Source organism: Euleptes europaea, chromosome 9 (assembly GCF_029931775.1).
Source record: "Euleptes europaea isolate rEulEur1 chromosome 9, rEulEur1.hap1, whole genome shotgun sequence".
NCBI lineage: Eukaryota > Metazoa > Chordata > Lepidosauria > Squamata > Sphaerodactylidae > Euleptes > Euleptes europaea.
This window is the reverse complement of record NC_079320.1, coordinates 27,089,645-27,110,044: the sequence shown is the minus strand read 5'-3', so window position 1 is coordinate 27,110,044 and position 20,400 is coordinate 27,089,645. Positions and strand designations below refer to the sequence as shown.

The 20,400-nt window shown below is 52.3% G+C and overlaps 1 protein-coding gene across 3 annotated transcripts in view; it reads left to right on the top strand.

The window, feature by feature from the left end:
- Positions 1–10,034, top strand: part of PITX2 (paired like homeodomain 2) — a 32,192-nt gene extending 22,158 nt beyond the window's left edge. For 2 of the 3 annotated variants that reach the window (XM_056855261.1, XM_056855259.1), the window contains 2 exons: positions 5,704–5,909; positions 9,479–10,034. In XM_056855261.1, the coding sequence (XP_056711239.1) occupies positions 5,704–5,909; positions 9,479–10,027 (755 nt within the window). In that variant the 3' untranslated portion in view covers positions 10,028–10,034. Of the gene's footprint in view, positions 1–3,470; positions 3,757–5,703; positions 5,910–9,478 lie in introns of those variants that run through there. The other variant, XM_056855258.1, reaches the window with a different exon arrangement.
- The last annotated feature ends 10,366 nt before the right edge of the window (positions 10,035–20,400 follow it).

Genomic DNA, 20,400 nt, shown 5'->3' with positions numbered 1-20,400 from the left:
CAGGGCCCTGGGGGTTTACGTGGAGTGAGGACCTCCTGGTAGCCCCGGGAAGTCCGCAAGAAACCGGGAGATGCTTAGTAAACAAATTGTGCCGAAAGGCGGGGGTTCTTATTGACTTCCTTATAGGTCACCCGCTGCCTCTGCGGAGGCGGAAACTATTTATTTGACACAGACTTTATGATCTTGGGGGAATTCGAGGAAACTCAATCAGAAAACGGCTAGAATCGTGTGTGTGTGTGTGTGTGTGTTTTTTAAACCCTATTTAAAAGTCTTAAGGAAATTAAGAGATTTGACAGATTAAAATCCACTACAAATGCAGGAGCATTGTCTCCGTCGAAACGCTGTGGGGTCTGCGGAGCGAAGGGGAGAGAGAGAGCCTTTGCCAAATCTCAGGGATAAAGCCGCGTCACCAGATAATGAGCAGAATGTAAATTAATTTGACCTTCTTTACCAACAGACTGCTAAATGTAATATGTTGAGTTTAGCGATAAGGGACTGAAAGAGAGGTGGTCCCGGCAGCCCTTCGGACACACGGCCACCAGCCAGGGAGGAAAGGGGCGGTGGTGGGGGGTGAAGAGATGGGCTTGGGTTTAACGGGAGAATCTTCGGCTATGCGCTTTGCCGTCCCCCAACGGAGGCGTCGGGGTTGAGACGTTTTCTGGCGCATTCCCACAATCACATCGCTCAAAGTTAGTTGTTTCTTAGGAAAGCTGGAGTTTTACTATGGTGCGGGCGGTCGGGATCATTAAAGAAAAGACGGGTGGGGTGGGGGGGGAGAGATTTTCCAAGCCTTTCAGCACATGCTTCTATTCTGGAGTACAACGTGGAACTGGAAAGAAGGTAGCCTAATTGACAGCGGGAAGACAGCCTAAAATCTTGTGATGCTAGGCTAGACCTTGAGAAGAAAACAAAATGATACTTGGCACTGAGTCTTTATTTTATTTATTTTGAAATTTACCTGATGTATAGCCCGCCTCTCATACCGAAACTCAAAGCAGATTACACAGTTTAAATCAGTGCAATCTGATAGCGGGACATTTGATAAACAGTGTTCTGGGACTAGGATTGTAGCAATCTGTATGGACTGGTTCTAATCTGATACCTTCAGTTCGCTAGTGGCAAACAACAATTGCATGGTACTCTAGGTACTTAGGATCCTGGGTCGGTCCTCTGTCAGTAAAGCGTCTCTCTGTCTCTCTCTGGACCTCCTTGTCTGTCAGAAAGATCCCCGACATCTCCATTTTCAATGCCACTCTTTAAAAACTAAAGGCTCCCTTCCCCCCACCCCCCAAAGAATAACGGATTCCCCAAGGAAAGATTGGCCAGCAATCAGTATTCATATTCAAGTGCATTAATCGAAGATTAATATTCCTTTGTTCCTTTCAGAGAAAATACAAACTACAGATCGGGAAGGGTGTAGAATCATCAATCGATTCAAGTTCTTATTTGCGTCATAGCAAACCCATGACGTTATGAGTATAGGAAACATAATCCTGGGAGGGAAAAGGAACTGACGTTTTGCTTGCTGGTGGCACTTAAGTCAAAATCCATTCTCGAGCCTTTTTCTCAGAACTTCGCCCTGCCGATTCCAGCGCCTCTTGCTGCCCATTAAAACCTCAGTCCTGTGCCTTTACCGAAGGGTAAATTCCAACGAAATCCAAGGGACTTACTTTTCTTATCTAGCTCTACGTTTGCTTAATATTGCCGATGCAGAGATCTGCAGCGCAAAGCTTGCATGTCTACTCGGAAGTAAAGCCCGCCGCTTGCAATGGGGGGCGCTTCCAGGCAGAACAACAACTGTAGGTTATCGAGGCAAAGGTAGCATCTTGATCTTTGGCGTTGTTTGTAGGGATTTCCCAGATCTCTTGGACAAGGCTGAATAAACGTCGTAAATGATAACTAAGACGGCAAACCTTGTTTGTTGGGTTGTTTTTTAAAAAAATCCTTTTGGAGGAATCGCTCTTAACGAGAATAGGAGAAGCACTTTGAAATGTTAAATGGGAGAACGAAGACCTTAATGTTTGTTCCATTGCAATTGAAAATTTATGGGACAGGCAACATAATCCTGTACATTTTTTTCAGGAAGTCCCGACCTCAAGGGGAGTTGCTCCTAAGCAAATACGCCCGAATAATTAATTTGGGATTGGGATGTCAAAATCTGAACAGCAAACAGCACAGATTGGCGTGTCTGCGCTGTATACCCGTCTGTCAAGGCATCTGATTTATTTTAGACGCACAGACATTCACATTCTCAAATGCCTTCGATCGTTTTAAACGATCTCGGCAGCGGCAGCGAAGGTGGCGTGCTTCTTATGCGCTCTTTCGTTTTTGCCGAAGAGCCATTTAATCAGAGGCGGGGGAGGGTTGGGGGGGCACACCCCAAGTTGCATTTTCTCTAAAGGGCAATCTCTGGGGTTTCCCCTAGTTTTTATCTGCAGCCCGTCTCCCTTAAAGTTCAATTTCTCTTCCGTCTCGCTGCAATAAGGCTTCCAGGGTCCCGGCAACGATGCTCTTCGCGGCGTTCCTTCTCTCCGCTAAACAAACCCGCCCGCTTTTATTGCAGAAACCAGTCCGCACGGGCGGGAGGGGGTGTTTGATTTGGGGATTTCCTAGGGGTAACAGGGGCGCTATGGCCATTGTTTGAGGACAAATGTGGATGGCCATTTCTGCACCGGAGGTTTTGCCTTGGGTTTGCCGCTCTCTAGATGCACATTTCCCCATCCGAGTTCTCAAAACTCTGCATGGGGGCTTATTATTGAGTTTGGTGAATTTGGACGGGGAAAACGTGCCTCTAATGAGCGGCAAACCCAAGACAAAACCTCCCGTGCAAAAGGAAAGCGCGCTGCAAAATAAAAAAAAAATAAAAGAGCGCCCGGATCGTGTCTCCCCCCCCCCCCTGCCCCAATCCTCCCTTCCCTGTCACGAGACGCTCAGAAGCCCTGACTGGCCAAAAACCGACTTTCCCCTAGCCCTGCCCCGGCTCGCTGATAGGTTGGCCCGCTTTCTCGCCTCCGCCGGGGCGTCGCGCCTCCTGATTGGCCGGCGGCCGCGTCACTCCCGCCCGGAGCAGCGAGTCCAGGAGGCAGGGGAGGCTGGAGGGAGGGGAGAGCGAGGGGGGCGGCTGATATCCCTGCCCCGGGAAGGCCGCCGCTGGGTTTAAGGCGTTAGGCAAACGGGGCGGCCGCGGAGCTGCGCGCGTCCTCGGCTCGCCTGGGAGAGGACCGGGAAAGCGCCGCGCCTGGATCTACGCTCGCCCTGCGGGAGCCCCGCCGCCTCTCCATGCCTGGCCCGGGGGGCCTTGGGAATACACCGCCGGTCTGCCCGTCTGCTGCCCAGGCTCATGCGGGGGGCCCCGTCGGGAGCCGGGAGGGCGGCGGAGAGACCGCTTGGCCCTGAGCCTGCCTCGGGCGGCCGACGCCTCCTCCTGCTGCCTCGCCCGCGCTCGGAGTCCCCGGAGGGGCCGCCCCGACGAGCTCGGGCTGGCCCCCGCGCTGGGCTCCCCGATGAACTGCCTGAAAGAGCCGCTGAGCCTGGAGCGCCTGGGAGCCGGGGGCAAGCTGTGCTCCACCTCCCCTTCGTCGTCGTCCTCCTCCGCCTCTTCCTCCTCCTCCTCCTGCCACTACCACCACCAGCCGCCGGCCCTGGTCATGGCTTCGGCCCTGACCCCCGGACAGCCGCGGGCGTCGGCCTTGGAGTCTGCCAAGCACCGGCTGGAGGTGCACACCATCTCTGACACCTCCAGCCCCGAGGCCGCAGGTAAGCACCTCCGCCCGGCTCGACCTGTATCGCCTCCCCACCCCCCAACCCTTATTGCTTCCCGGATAAGGACTGGGAGCGTAAACCGGAGGGGTCCCGATCCTGAGAAGGAATGGGGACTCTTTCCCCCGTTTGACTGAATGCAAACGTCTGTTTCTGGAAGGAGGCGCCGGATCGCTCCTTGGGAAAGTCAAGCCTCCTCGCTTTTCTCCCGGGAACAAGGGCCATTTATGCACGGGAGGTTTTGCCTTGGATTTGCCCCTCTCTAGATGCACATTTTCCCCATCCGAATTCTCTAAACTCAAAAACAAGCCCCTATGCAGAGTTGTGAGAATTCGGATGGGGAAAATGTGCATCGCGAGAGTGGCAAATCCAAGGCAACCCCCCCCCCCTGCATAAATGGCCCTTAAGGTGTTTGCCGGGGTCAGAGTTCAGCCTGAAAGCAAGCTAACCTGACAGTTGTTACCGCGGCTCAGCCGAGCCATTTCGATAAAAGGACAGCCCAGATCAGCTACTTGGAAACCATGCACTTTGCATCTGGTGTAACTCTGTGGGATGATTCCAAAAATCCTCAGAACCCCAGATCGGAAGAAGTGACATGTATGGGACCGATTTAAACCCATTGGCTTCCGAGAGACCAACGCTGTTCTTACCTGTGCACTGAGCGCAGGGAGACTTCCAGGTGTGCAGAGAATTGGGCTGTTAAGGTTGCGCTCCGGCGCACGGTTCCCTGGGACTGTCCCAATTATTTGGGTGGGGCATACTTCCTTGTAAGCAGGCGAAGGGATCGGCTTCGGTCCAAGTACTACGGCTCAATCTAGGTGTGGATCGGTATGCTAGTTTCTCACTGAGACCAATCCCACCCCTGGCTACTCGGAAGTCCCTTGCGTTCGAGCCAAAGTGTTCAGGGGTGACCCTCTCTATGTATCTTTCAGAAAATACGCAGAGCGGGTCATTCATTACCGGGTCCGTTCAGCCACCTAAGAGATGGTGATCTGTATAAGTGAAAGGTGGTGCAACCGACCTATTTGGTGTCTTAATAATAACAGTGAAGTTTCTGGATGCTCTTGTGTAGAGCGCAGAGTTGGGCATGTCTAGATATGCCCGGATGAGGCAGTTTAGTAACAGTCCCAGTTGCTTGTCTTCATATGTATTTCTGATTATATTCTGGATGCAAGCAAAGCTTTGTGTGGTTTGGAAGCTGTGCGCGGAGGGCACATGCCTCTGCGCCGGTGCAAACCCTGGTCTGTGGTCTATTAGCGAAGACTGCAGGGCAGGGACTTGTCAGCGCGTCCAACCAACTATATATAAATATCTATTTCACTGTAATGGAAACGCATCTTTTGGAGGCATTAATATACACGCAGCAGAAGGCCCAGATCTGCAGCATGTTTTGGGACCCGACCATTTTCTGGAAAAGGCGTCAGTGACTTCCATATGTACAAAAAATCAGGTCTGGGATCCGGGGCTTTAATCTTATATCCTCTCTGGAGAAAGCCGATGTACATCTCCATGCTTCTCTCCAGTTACTCGGGAGTAAGAGCCATTAACTTTCTTTAGAAAGTGAGTTTCTCTCCCCCTGTCGTCGACTTGCCTATGATGCCAATGGGATTTCTGTTTTCATATGAACCCCAAACACCGGGTGGGCCCGGGACATCTATCCCACTGATTTCAAAGGAGCTTCTGGCTAGGATTTAGGAAGAGGCTTCATCCTCCCGCTCTTAAATTTACTGCTTTTGGAAGGGCGTCCCACTGGTTTAAATAAAGTGGGCTGACTCTGGCGTGAAACGCGCTCCGGATCGCAGCCTCCGGCCGCCTCCCCAACCCCTCCGGCTCAACTGACTTGTGGCTGTCCTGCGAGGTTGTCTGCGTGGACCGCGCTCCCCGACGCCCGCCCCCTCCCCTCCTCCGCCCGTTGATCCGGAGTCTCTTTCTTTTCGTCCGCAGAGAAAGACAAAAGCCAGCCGAGCAAGAACGACGACGCGGGGCCGGAGGATCCGTCCAAGAAGAAGCGGCAGCGGCGGCAGCGGACCCACTTCACCAGCCAGCAGCTGCAGGAGCTGGAGGCCACTTTCCAAAGGAACCGCTACCCGGACATGTCGACCCGCGAGGAGATCGCCGTCTGGACCAACCTCACCGAGGCCAGAGTCCGGGTAAGCCGGGAGCCGCGCTGGGGGGTGGAGGAGGAGGAGGAGGAGCGATCCCCGCTGGCAGCTCCTTTCGCTTTCCCCGGCTTGGCCTCCGCGGAGGCAGGCCGGGGCCCCGTCGAAGCGCTCGCTCTCGGTCCGGCCGGGGGAGCGTGCCAGCTCCTCCGCAAATGATGGATGGGCCTGGCCGGGCAGCGTGTTCCGAACTCCCTGCCAAGGGGACCCCGGATCCAGGCAGCCGGGCAAGCCCCGACGTGCGCGCCACGGCAGCGGCCCTCTCGACCCGGTCCCAGGCACCCGCCGCCGAGGGCCCGTCCCTGCACGCTTCGCCTCTCTCTCTCTTCCGCCCTCCCTCCGCCCCATGGGCATTTCACAACTACGGCGGTTGCCCCCCTCCCTTCCCCTCCATAGATTTATGGCTCTTTCTGGCTCTATCCCAGCGCAGAGAGTCAGCGGGGCCCTTTGAGCGGCGGAGCTTGCGATCTCGGCTTGAAGCCCCGGTTCCAAACCTGGGTCATTTATGCGCGGGAGGTTTTGTCTTGGATTTGCCCCTCTCTAGATGCACATTTTCCCCGTCCACATTCTCAAAACTCAACAATAAGCCTCCATGCAGAGTTCTCAGAATTCGGATGGGGAAAACGTGCATCTAGAGAGCAAAAAATCCAAGGCGAAACCTCCCATGCACGGGCATGTTTCTTTTGCTGAGAAATCCCTTGGAATGAACAGGCTGACTTTAGAGTAAGGCCGCGATCCTCGAAGTAGGGAACGACCGTGGGATTTATTTCCAAGTCAATCTGTTTTCGGCTGGATTGCAAACATCCTTAGGTTTGCAGTGTTTGCAGCTGGGGAAGGATGGAACTTTAGAGTAACCCTATTTAATGCCAAAAAGGCTGCCCCGGAGGGAGATGGAGGCCTTTCGCTCCAATCCTGCACATTTAACCTGGGAGAAAGTTTGAGTGAGGTGACTGGAGCTCGATGAAGTTTCTCTGATTGTAGTTTATTTTATTTTATTTTTACTTTCCAATTGGAAAACATGCTCTCCTTTTCAACTTTTCCTCCCTAAACCACCAATGTATGAAAGTCAGGTAGGAACCCAAAAAAAAAGGTCTGGGAGAACTATTTATGTGTAATCGGAAATAAATACCACCGAATTCAAGTATACTTCCAAGAAAATGTGCATGTAAATGGAAAATAATGAAACCCTACTACTGAAGCACATTTACTTGAAAGTAAGTTCCGCTGATACCACCAGCTTCTACTCCCAAGTAAACGCGTTTAAGACTGAGCTGAAAATGCACCTCGGTGGGAAAGAAAGGCAATATATATACATTAAAGTAAAACACGAAAGCATGCAGTTTCATCGGATTAAATCCCACCAACGCGGAAGGCATATGTTGCTTTTATTTGGTAAAATAGCTTTTGCTACAATAATCTGGAAGCAAAGCAAACAAGCCCCCGAGATTTTTAATTAAAAAATCCAGGAGTCGTAGATTTGGGGCTCAGCTGTTGAGTTGGAAATGCACAAAAAGTAATTAAAAAGGCCGAGGACTCAGGCCTCGTCTGCTATTACGTTTGGTCGAGAGTGGGCCGTGTGGGTCGTCAGCGACTGGCATTTTGGATTGCTGCCGATTTCGGCTTCTGTCCGCCCAAAGCTCAGGACGGAACCCGTTCCTACCTTGGAGTAGGCTTCCTTGAAATCCGTCGGGCCGGCTTGTGGGGAAGCGCCGCTTCATGCGAGCGGGAGGCGGTTCGCAGTCCAGGCCTCCGGGTGTTTGCTCCGAAGGCCGGCGGGGCTCGCCCCCAAGCAAAGGTTTCGAGGATCGCAGCCCCGGTTGTTGCAACTCCAGTTGTTTCGAGTCAGCTGGGGCCAAAGGAAAACAATGGAAGCTCGACAGCAGGTCCTTGGGCTGAACCTCTTTGGAGGCTCGCAAGAAAGGGAAAAAGGCGAAGGGGGGGGGGATACTCTCCCTGAACCGTGGCCTTAAAAACCAGGACTTGTGTGTGTGTGTGTGTGTGTGTGTGACAGAGAGGCCATTTATGCATGCAGGGTTTTGTCTTGGATTTGCCACTCTTTAGATGCACATTTTTCCCATCCAAATTCTCAAAACTCAACAATAAGCCCCCATGCAGAGTTTTTAGCATTCGGATGGGGGAAATGTGCATCTAGAGAGTGGCAAATCCAAGGCAAAACCTCCGGCATAAATGGCCAGAGAGACAGACAAGAAGCTCTCCTGCCCTGTCTTGACTCCTAACAGAAAAAGAAAATATCCTCTTTTTAAAAGGCTGAGGGTGGTGGGAAAGCGGAGGTGGAGATTTCAAGGTTTTCTTTCCTCGGTACATTTTTAAAACGGCCTGGCTGGGGGTGGGGTATCCTCCCCCCCCTCCAGTTTGATTGTAGCGAGCTGGGCTGTTTCTGGGGCTGTGGGCAACGCGGCGGCTTGAGTGCCCCCCCTCCGGAGGGAGGGGAGGGGGAAAGAGAGCTTTTGAAGGTGAAACACGGGCTGGGTAAACAAAAGGCGAGTCGGAATCCACATCCGAGCTTGGCAGGCGGGCGGCTGGCGGATCAGGCTGGGAGGGGGGGGGCTGGATGTGGATTGGGGAGAGAATCACCGGTCTCGGCCACCTCCTTAAAGGCCGCCTGGGCCAGAAGGGTGAGCGGAGGCGGCCCGGGAGGCCGGGGACCGAGCGACTGTTCGCGGCGACCGCGCCCCTTTAACAAGCCCTCGAGGTAAAGATTTATTAGGCTCCCCCACCCCCTTTCTCCTCTTATTCACAAAAAAGAGGGGATTTTCGCCTTTCCAAGAGAGAACAAAATGGCCAGGTTTCCTTGCGCCCCGTTCCTAAATAATACTGTTTCGCCTTTCAACGCTGTGGAGGGGAGGAGGGCCGGAAGGTTTTCTGCCAAGCATCTTGCAAAGGGGGGAGGGAATTAGCCTTGTGCTGGGGGGGGGGATCAAGCCCACCTCTTTTGTTCCCCACGTCCACGGGCAAAACGAAGGAGCAGGAACCCAATGGAGGGGTGGCTGGAAATAGAAAGGGAACAGGGCGTTTTTTTGGAGCTCTAGCAAAGGCGGTTATGCATGCTATATCCTTCGAGGGGTACGTGGTCACCCCTAGGTAAATCCCAAATCAGCCCCGCTCCTCGACCCTCTTAGACCATTTATGCACGGGAGGTTTTGACTTGGGTTTGCCCCTCTCTAGATGCACGTTTTCCCCATCCGAATTCTCAGAACTCTGCATGGGGGCTTATTGTTGAGTTTTGGGGATTCAGATGGGGAAAATGTGCATCTCTTGAGCAGCAAATCCGAGGCAAAACCTCCCCTGCATAACAGCGGAAGGAGAAATGAATTTGGGCCCTATTCTTAGACTCCCGCGTGATCCCAGCAGGGGGGTTCCTTCCAAACCCTGGGGATGCAAGCCAAGGGCCCCGGGGCCGCGCCGTCGAGGATCCTGCGTTTTTGCCCTTGGATTCACTGGGGAGGGGTCTGGGTGAGTGGGCGGGCGCAGGGCCCGCTGTCCGTTGGCCCCCCGAGTGACCGGATTTTCTCCTCCTCTTCCCCCCTCCCCCCTCGAAGGTTTGGTTCAAGAACCGTCGGGCCAAGTGGCGGAAGCGGGAGCGGAACCAGCAGGCGGAGCTGTGCAAGAACGGCTTCGGGCCCCAGTTCAACGGCCTGATGCAGCCCTACGACGACATGTACCCGGGCTACTCGTACAACAACTGGGCGGCCAAGGGCCTCACGTCGGCGTCGCTGTCCACCAAGAGCTTCCCCTTCCTGAACCCGCTGTCCTCGCAGAGCATGTTCTCGCCGCCCAACTCCATCTCCTCCATGAGCATGTCTTCCAGCATGGTGCCCTCGGCCGTCGCCGGCGTGCCGGGCTCCAGCCTCAACGGCCTCAACAACCTGAACAACCTGAGCAACCCCTCCCTCAACTCGGCCGTGCCCGCGCCCGCCTGCCCCTATGCCCCGCCGACCCCTCCCTACGTTTACCGGGACACGTGTAACTCCAGCCTGGCCAGCCTGAGACTCAAAGCCAAGCAGCACTCCAGTTTTGGCTACGCCAGCGTGCAGAACCCGGCCTCCAACCTGAGCGCCTGCCAGTACGCCATGGACCGGCCGGTGTGAGACCCTCACCCCCAACCTCTTCTCCCTTTAGACGCCGGCATCCCCCGCAACGATTCGGAAGGCCGCCTGACTGCCTCCATCCCAGGACTGGCCGCTGGGACCGACCCTCGACGGCCCCCATTGAGAAAAAACGCAACCCATTTGCGCGCCCGCGTTCACCACCGCAGCTGGGAATCCAAGAATCGCCCTCTGTCTCTGTCTCTCTCTAAACAAGGAATGGAAGGGGGCGGGGAGGACGAGGGGAAAGCACTGCAAAGACCCCCACCCCCTTTGTTTGGCAAAGGCTCTTCCCCTGCTCCTTTTCACTTAAAAAGAAAAAAAAAGAAGAAAAAGAAATATCTCCAACGGCTACAAGGACATATATTATAAATATATATAAAAGACGGACAAACGTTTGACTGGATATGATATGACATTTTAATGTTCCTATTAAGCTCGTTATTTTTTATGTTTTAGCATTGTTTTAACATTCAAAGGAAAAAAATGTCGGGAAAGGATGTATATATATATCGAAATGTCAAATTAATTTTATAAAAGCAAGTTGTTAGTAATATCTCCACAGTGTTTTTAAAAGACAAAAAAAGGTTAGGCTTTAAAATAAAGCATGTTACACAAGAGATTAGGGGGTTTCTTTTTCGTTGTTTTTTTTTCCGCTTGCGAGCAAGGGAATGTATATACTAAATGCGACACTGTATGTTTCTAACATATTATTATTATTAATTATTATTATTATTATTAAAGAAAGACCCATTGTGTGAATATCGGTTTTAGAATAGTAGCTCTGGTGGATGCAATGTTGACTCTGAAAACTACAAATGTAAAGCATACCCTGTGTATAACATTATTGTTTTTCCTTTTCAGCCGTCATTGGAAAAAAATGTGTTTTCTTTCATGGGAGTAAACTATACCGCATACTCGTTCGTTTGAATATATTTTTTTAACCCTAAAGTGAAATGGGGGGGGGGGACCATGCATGTCTATGGACTGAAACCTCTCCCAGTCAAAGTTTTTTCTGCCCTGTAGACCAGAGAAACAAAAGTCAGGCGCCACTAAAAAAAACAGGACTCCTTCGGCCTAAATCTCCCCTTTCGTCCAAAGGGGTTGCGGCTTTCTTGCGGCGGCGGGGGGGGGGGGGAGGCTTCCTTTGTTACTGCGCCCTTGGCTGACCGTCAGCATGGTTGTGGGCACGATCCATCCAAAGGGAAGCGCTCTAGTAGCCCGATCCTTTGCGCGTCTACTTGGAAGGATATCCCACAGACTTCGGTGGAGTTTACGACCTAGCTAGTAAATGTTTACAAGACGACGGTCGAAAGTCCTAGCAGACTTTCAACAGGCGCTTTTCCGTCGAAATCTTCCCTTCCCTTGAAATCCTCCAACTGCCCCACTGAAATCTACCCGATTGGAATCTACCAGATTTCCAAGCGCTTCACTCTGGTTGGCTAGTGAATAACAATACCAACAATAAAAAGCTCCTTCAAATAATGCTTCCTCTCCACCGTCTCCCTTACAAGAAAGCCTCCCGAGGTGCGTGTGGCGGGTGTAGGAGAGCTTTCCCCCCCCCCCCCACTGCTCAGCAGAAAGCCAGAAACAGGGACCGGCCACTGTCGAGCCCTGCCCAGCACCGGGGGTCGGGGAAGGGCCGTCGGACAATCTGTAGCCGAGCGAGAAGGTCGCGCTCTTTGTGTTTGGCACGCCGGGATATTGAGCCATTCATTCTCCGACGGCTTGTTCCTGAAACGATGCCGGATTATAGTTTTGCGTGTCTGCGAGAGGACGGAACAAATCAAGATGAATTGCCGCTCCAGCCCTCGGAGCCGAAGGATTGGGTGGGGGGAGGGAGAGGGGGGGCAGGCGCACTGGCAGGCTGGTGGAGCTCGGAAACTGGAAAGTCCCCTGCAGCCTCTCTCTCTGTCCCTCCCTACCTTGGGCGTGCATGTGTGTTTGACTGGGCTGTAACTTTACCGATAGACAACTGTGCCTTTGTTCGCTCCCTCCCGCTTGCCACTGAAAAGGAGATGCCCGATCATGTCTCCTGCGGAGGAGCGCCCGTCGTGGCATATATTGACTTTTCTTCTCGGCCGTCCCCCCTGCTCCCCTTTTGTTTGGGAAGAGCGGCAGCCTCGATCCTGCAAAGACCCGCAGGTCCCTCTGATGGAGACGGGGGGGGGGGCAAACGAATGCTAGAGGGGGACGCCCGGAAGGCCTTGGGCAGGGTTGCCTTCCCTGGACCGCGATCCTAAGCACGCCCTTCCACGAAAGCCCTTCCAATGAAATCCAGTGGGGGCACGGGGGTGCAGAGCTGCTTAGTATCTGCTTTGAAGCGGTGGAGAATATGTCCCTCGACAACCTGGTGGGAGATGGTCCAGGTGGATCTCCCAGCATTTTAAGTAGGGGGTGTCCCCCATGGACCCCCTTCCAAACAGGGGCGTTCTATTCCCTCTCCCCGAATTTGGGCCAGCGGGAACTCCCTGGAGACCGGAAGGAACCTTCCCCTCTTCCTTTTTTGTTGTTGGAGATGTGGGGTACTTTATGTCAGACTCCGCCTGCCCCATAGCCAGGCGTTCTGACCGGTCGCCACCCCTATAGCCCCACAACGCCGGGAGCGGGCGGTATTTATGACTGGTAATTGTTGCTATTAAAGATCATACTGCCAACTGTTCTCGGACCTCGCCCATATTTTAGATAACCCGCCGTGACCCCCTTCTCTTTGGAGCTTAAACCCTCCTGTGTATCCAGAAGTCTTTGATCCTGACGCCCTACGTGTTGATTTCTGGTCGAGGGCCTCGATCTTCGCCTCACAAGAACTGCCAGTCTTTTTCGGAAGCGAATTCCATTGAACTCAGGGGAGGGTGCGGTTGTGTGAGCGGCGTGGCCAGAACCCCCCCCCCCCCAGTCCTGTTTTACTTCCATGTGCCAGGCAGAGAAAAACGTCTTTGCTCTTCGGCAGTCTATCCCACCCCTTCCAAAACCCCGTCATAAATCCCTCCGACTTTCCCAAAAGCATCTTACCATCCTTAGCTGGGCCTGATATTTTTTAAATTAATAATATCATTCCTGCCTTGTCCCTGCAAGCGCTGGCCAAGCCGGAGAGAAATGTCTTCTTTTCCCCCCTCCGGGGGGAGGGGGGCGCATCCTCTCCGGAGCAAAACAGACACGCGGTTTCCAGCAGGTAGTAAATCACACGCGTGGCTTTGGGCGGGGGCAACTTCTCCACTCCTTCTTGAGCCGCAGTGGGGAGAATGTAAAAGGGTTTTGCTGGCGGGGGGGGGGGCGAGAAAGATCAGACGCGTTGCAAAGTTGCGGGTCTTCAGCAAAAGGCTATCAATTCACCCGGCCGAGCTGCGGCTGGCTGCTCTCTGGGGGGGCTCCGCTCCAAAGGCCGGCGAGCTCCTAATGGCCGACCCCAGGCGGGCGAACAAACGGGGCTGTCTGGCCGCCAATCCACATCGCAATCCACAAAGAGGCCCGGCTCCTGCCTCCCCGGCCGGTCGGCAAGGAGTCCCGCGCCGGCCGGGCCGCCTCCTTGTTTCCCTGGCGTGCGCGCCGAGGTGGGCGGGTGGGAGGCGGGGAGGGCTCCGGGCTTGCGGCGCTGGGGACGGCGGAGCAGCTGCCCGGGAACCGGAGCTGCTGCTGGGAGAGTCGGACGGATATAGGCGCGCCATCGATGGGCTTCGGGAGCGCCGTCCGGCTGAACTGGGCACGTAAGTCAGCGGCCCGAGACTGGGTGGAATGCCGGAGGGAAGCCGTGTTGGGGGTCTCCGAAGGAAGAGGGGCCTTTTCCTTATCAAGAAAGAAAGAAAGAAAGAAAGAAAGAAAGAAAGAAAGAAAGAAAGAAAGAAAGAAAGAAAGAAAGAAAGAAAGAAAGAAAGAAAGAAAGAAAGAAAGAAAGCGCACAGTACACGAAGCTGAAATAATTATGCAGCAAATCTGCAATCTCACCTCAATTTACCCGGGAATGAGCCCCACTGTATTCAGTGTACCTACTGCCGGGGAAACATCGATCGATAGTGTTGTATGTGCATCAGGGAAATGCAGGGAATTTTATCTCCTTGTACCCGGTTCTGGTTATTGCGTTTGTGAACCAAGAGTATTACTTGGATTCACCCTCCCCTCCCCCCCAACACACAATTTCAGGGTTTTATTTTAAAGCCGCAGTCCTGCATCCTGAACTCAGTTAAGAGCTGCATCGACAAATTGCTGAAGTATCCAACTCGATGAAATAGCAGGAGGATTTTTTTAAAAAGCAGGAGTAGTGGAAAAGAGCGAAATTTGGATTTGATCCGGGCTGAGTTGGATACGGTGGCGACAACGCATGACCGAGGAATGTCACAAAGAGAGGGGGAAGGAGGAAGAGGAAGTCATTCTGTTTGATTTTTAATATCGATTAAGCATTTAAACCACAGCTCCGCTCCCCCCCCCCTTTATGTGGATCACCAGACACCCCGGAAAGGGTTTCCAATGTTTGTGTTACTTTATATCAGTGAACCCTGCTCCCAAGGTTTCCAAATTTCGGACTCCGTATAAACTTTGAGTTCCTTCGACGTTTATTCTTTTATTTGGGGGAAAAGGTGCCTATTTTCTGTGATGAGTTCTAGTCCAACTGCTTGCCCATTGAGAACCGTGTGTGCCTTGCACACGATGTCTAGACCCGCATACACGGGGATTTGATTTAAAGGGCAGGTAGGCCTGAGGAAAGATTTCTTTCCTCGGACACGCAAAACAACCCTGTGAAGCCGAGTTTAATCCGATTTTCGCTGACGAGTGTGCAAGCTGATTTAGTGGCCTCTCCATTCCCAGTAAGACCCAAACATTTTAGGGGCGTATAATTTACCTTGCTAAATGCCTGGTTTGGTATGCAGATTATACAGATGTAGTTTTCTGCTCCTGGTGGACCGGAGCAGTCCGTAATCCATGAAGGAGGGAGGATTTACACCTTTCGAGATCCGTGTTAAGACTGAACTAATTGATTGTTAACCCACTTTCTCTTTCTCTCCCCCCCCCCAAATCAAAACCGTCTGCGCTGAATTCCCGCCTCAACACACCTCCCGTGCTCAAATGTGTTAAAGCGCCAGGATCCTCTGCTGGCTCCCACCCCGAACAATGGGACGCTGGAAACGAAGACCCCTTTCAGATCTGAGACATGGATTGGTTTACATGCAGCTACTGGGATTTATCTGAATCAGAACCTTACATCGCAATATGGTAGTCCTTTTGAACTGAGCCAGGTTTGGTTGCGGAGTAGACAGACACAGAATCTAGTCTCCCGAAAGGAGACAGATGTCTGCTTAGCACATTTTCGCTTGTTTGCCACAAAGCTAGCAAAAGCAAAGGTTTGAATGGCGTCATAGAATCATAGAGTTGGAAGGGACCACCAGGGTCATCTAGTCCAACCCCCTGCACAATGCAGGAAATTCACAACTACCTCCCCCCCACACACCCCCAGTTACCCCTACTCCATGCCCAGAAGATGGCCAAGATGCCCTCCTTCTCATGAACTGCCTAAGGTCATAGCATCAGCATTGCTGACAGATGGCCATCTAGCCTCTGTCGAGTTCAATCGGGTCGCCAGACTTCTGTTTCTTAGCAATCCTAAACAGGTCTACTCAGAATCTTACTCAGGTCCATTCGGTGGGACTTACTCCCAGGAAAGCATTCTTCGGGTTGCACTAAGAAACCCAAGAACTTCGATTGATATGAGTTATGGCAAAGCAGCATCTAACAGCTTTGTAAAGAACCCAAAATTAGCCAAGGTAAATACATTGTGCCATTACAATCAATGCCCCACGGCAATTCATGTTTGCACTTTCTACATCTCACAATGTGATCCTAAACAGAGATAAACTCCTCAAAGCACATAAGGCAATGGTCTTAGAAGGGTGTAACTCTCCTTAGGACTGGGCTGTGAGCAGTCCTGTGAGCATTATCTGGATATGCCTCTACTAGACCAAAGCACCTAGATGGGGCACCTTCGAACAGGACTACTGGTCAATGAATCCTATTACTTTCTATGGAATTTCCTTCCAGGTAAGAAAGCATGCATACATGGAGAGCAGTTCCACTGAAATCAATGGAACTTCCAGGTTTCCACCTGGGATGCCAGACTAGAAATTTTGTCTGTTTGCCTGGGCCGAAATGGCATTGCCACCTTGATCGCATCAGCATTATTCCAGCCTGGCCCGTGAACAAACAGGCAGCTTTCCCCTTGCGAATCAATGGAAGGTTGGGGGTATTTGATTAAAAATGTGATCAAAGTGTGACACGAGATAATCTATGTGTCTACAAAACAAACACACACACAAAGACATGGGTATACTGCACTCCTTGACAACAATGAGTTACTACTAGCAGAGTTTAGCGTGGCCAACCTGAAACCAGCAGAGTGTTGCAGTGGTTAGAGTGTCGGACTAAGAACTGACAGAGTCAGGTTTGAATCCCCACATTGCCCTGGAAGTCTGCGGGGTGACTTTGCCCAGTCTTGTCTACCCTGCAGGGTTGTTGTGAGGATAAAATGGATCAGCCAGATGCTCAGCTTAAGTTCCAGGGATTCAGTCTGGGACTGGGAGTACGCATGAACTGAATCCAGAAAGCATCCACTGCTCTTAAAGACACCTACTAGCAGCAAAGCTTCTGCTGAGGAAAACTTCCACAGGACATGAACAACCCACTCCTAAGTAAACATTTACTTGCAGATAAGCCCTCTGCATGGAACGTAGGCTTAGGGTCCCAGCCTTATTAGGGTGTGGTGTAAGGTTTAGTGCTGAGGCTAAGAGCAGGTGAACTCCACTTGGAACACCTGTAGTTGGTCTATTGTCTACTCTGACCAGCAGCAGCTCTCCAGTATCTCTTTCACATCACCAATGATCTCATCCTTCCAACTGGAGATAGGAGAGATTGAACCTGGGGTCCCTTCTGCCACTGAGCCATGGTCCCTAAGAGTTGGTTCCTTCATCCCATAAAGCTTATTGGGTACTCTTAGACCAAGTTTCTCCTTCAACCTAACCTTCTTTTCAGGGTAGGAAGCCAGAAAGGCCTTGGAGACCCTTGGAGGAAAGGCGAGAGAAAAATCTAATTACAATATGAGTAGTGTTCACTTTTACTTGGAGCAGAAATCCTGAAAAACCACGGTGGCCCTTCTCTGGGCCTAATGTCTTTCCTCTATTTGCGCCTGTAAATTTTCCTCTGGGTTCCATTCCCTCCCAAATTAATTTCCCCATCTGCCCCCCACACCCTTTGCCCCCTTCTCTCCTTCCAGTGCTTTCTGACAATCACCTCTGTACTCAGATGCCTTCTCTCCTCCAAAACAACTGAACTGCCAAAGAGCAGCCTAACCTGCTTTCCCTGGTCACATCTCCACTGGACATGTACATCTGTCAGGGCTTCCCCTAAAGAATGCTGGGAGTTGTAGTTTGGTGAGGTCGTGATCTGGGTGGCCCTGGCCGGCCTGATCTCGAAGCTAAACAGGGTCGGCTCTGGTAAACATTGGGAGGGAAGACAACCAGGCAAGGCCAGGGTTGCTCCGCAGAGGCTGGCAACTGCAAGCCTCCTCGGAATGTCACTTGCCTTGAAAACCCCACGAGGGCTCGCCATAAATCAGCTGCGACTTTAGGACACTTTCCACCAATTTGGTGAGGCATCCGAGAGTTTTCTGCTCCCATTTCTCTAGATCCGCATCACAGAACTAGAGGCAAAAGGACATTATTATTCAATCAGCGCAAGCCTAGTGTGGAGTTAACTTTCATCTGCCTCACTTTCCCTCCATTTTGTCTTGGTGGAAATTTTGATGGGTTGGGACCCGTCTGTTTCGGGGGTGCCACCCCCTGGAGGAAAAGTGTCATGTCCCTTGAATTAATGGGACGCTATTCACCAGGAGATGTTATTGACCTCCACTGACATTAAAAGCTTCAACCGCTATTAAAGAGGCAGGGTGTTTTTTTTCCCTCCGCGGCTGCAGGCAACCCCATGTCTGCTCTCTACAGCGCTTGGTTCGGAGGAGGAGGAGGAGGAGAGTTTGTTTTTATACCTCGATTTTCTCTGCCTTTTTAAGGAGACTCAATTGCTTACAATTGCCTTCCCTTTCCCACAACAGACATCCTGTGAGGTAGGTGGGATTGAGAGAGCTCTAAAAGAGCTGTGACTAGCCCAAGGTCACCCAGCAGGCTTCCTGTGTAGGAGTGGGGAAACCAAATCCAGTTCACCAGATTAGCCTCCCCGCTCATGTGGAGCGGGAATCAAACCCGGTTCTCCAGATTAGAGTCCGTAGCTCTTAACCAGGACACAGCGCTGGCATTAGTAGCTAGGCTAGGGTTGGGGACTCCCAGGTATGTTTACTCAGAAGAAAGGCCTTTTGTCTTCAGTAGGGCTTATTCCCAAGTAAGTGGCCATAGGTTTCAGCACGAGGGTCTTAGGCTCAAAGTGGGGGATTCTTACATAATGTGTCTGACCTGAATTGGTTTCGATCCGGGCTGCTGCAGTCCCTGGTATCGCCGAGTAAGGAGCAGAGACTTATTTAGTTATGTCTTGGAAGCTGCTGGTGTGGGTTTCTAGCCCTCCCAAAGGGAAGGGGGGCGGGAGAGAGAGGGCCTTTGCGAGCGGCGTGTTTATCCGGCGGGGCTTGTCAGCAGCTGCAGATTCATCACGGGCAGGCATCAAAACAACCAGCCCCCTTTGCCCCAGAGCGGAGAGGCCCTTTCGTCCCCATCTCCCCACCGCCCAGCAGGCGCCTCTGCCTCTCCCCCACCGCAATTTCGAGGGACAGACATTCTCAGCCCCACTCGTGGTCCCGTCCAACTCATCCTGTCCGATTCAAGAAGATGTACAGGGATGTCCAAAAGGGCGTTACACCCCCTAAGCCCATTGGCTTCAATGGACGTAGAAGGGCTTAACTGTCTTTAGGAGGGCATTGTAAGTCCGCGGTCCTCTATGGTGATGGTTTGTTTTTTTCAAAGCCTGGAAGCCGATGCAACTGATACCCTGGGGATCCCCCCACCCCCAGTAAAGTCACAACTGACTTACGGCGAACCCCTCGGGGTTTCGAGTAAAGGAGGTGGTTTGCCCTTGCCTGCCTCCGTGTCCTTCTTCGTTGGAGATCTCCCATCCAAATACTTGCCAGTATTGGCAAGTATACGACCCTGCTTAGCTTCTGAGCTCTGGCCTGAGGGGGCTAGCCTCCCGCTGATCCAGGTCAGCGCTCCCGCGGATCCTACCCGCCTAGAATGTGAAGCTGGCAGAACGAACAGACAACCAACTCCCTTAACCTTGAGTGTTTTTGGTCGAAACTGCTTTATGGATTGGAACAGAGATACTTATAAGGGCCCAAAAGAAACAGAACTCCCGTGGCACCTTGAAGACGAGCAGCCTTTTCTACCAGCATTTGGTTGATTAGACCAAGTATCACTTTGAAGACGGCCGGTGGGTAACCAGCCGTCAAGTCGCAGCCGAGTAAGACAAGTCAAGAGGGGTTTTTGCCATTGCTTTCCTCTGCACAGAAACCCTGGACTCCCTCGGGGGTCTCCCATCCCAATGTGGTGTAGTGGTTAAGAGCGATGGACTCTGATCTGGAGAACTGGGTTTGATTCCCCACTCCACACAAGTGGCGGAGGCTAATCTGGTGAACCGGGTTGGTTTCCTTACTCTTCCACATGAAGCCAGCTGGGTGACCTTGGACTAGTCACAGCTCTCTTAGCCCCATCTACCTCACAGGGTGTGTGTTGTGGGGAGGGGAAGGGAAGGGAAGGTGATTGTTAGCCGGTTTGATTATTCGGTAAGTGGTAGAGAAAGTCGGCATATAAAAACCAACTTCTTCTTCTACTACTACTACTAACGAGGGAGGGCCCTGCTTAGTTTCTGACACCCAACAAGGTCGGGCTAACATGGGCCACCCAGGTCAGGCCACACTTCGAACACTAGCAACATTGATTTCAGCATCAAGCTTGAGAGAGGGGCGGCTTCTTCAGAAGCAAGAAATACACAACCGTCGGGTCTGGATCGCCACGTGCGGATCCTCCCTCTGCTGTCGTCCATAAAAACGTACAAGGCATGAAAACAAACAAAAACGGTCGGTGTGGGGGCCCTGAAATCTGTGGCAGGACCCACCTGGATTTAGCAAAACCAGAGGACCCCCCCCCCCCATACAGGGTGCAGAACTAGCGAGTGGGCTCTGGGTTTTTTTCCTGATCAGCCTTGAATATCACACAGCACGCCCTGCATTTCAGGGCCTTCTGACTCCACTGTCCTCTCTTTTTCATGCCTCCTACAGAAAAGCGACGACCCACACATTGCAGATGAAGAAGCCGCGTCGAAAACCCGGGAGTTTACCACGAAACCCAAACGTGTTAAGCCTTTCCAACGCCACGCGGATCCCCTTTCTTTGTGCT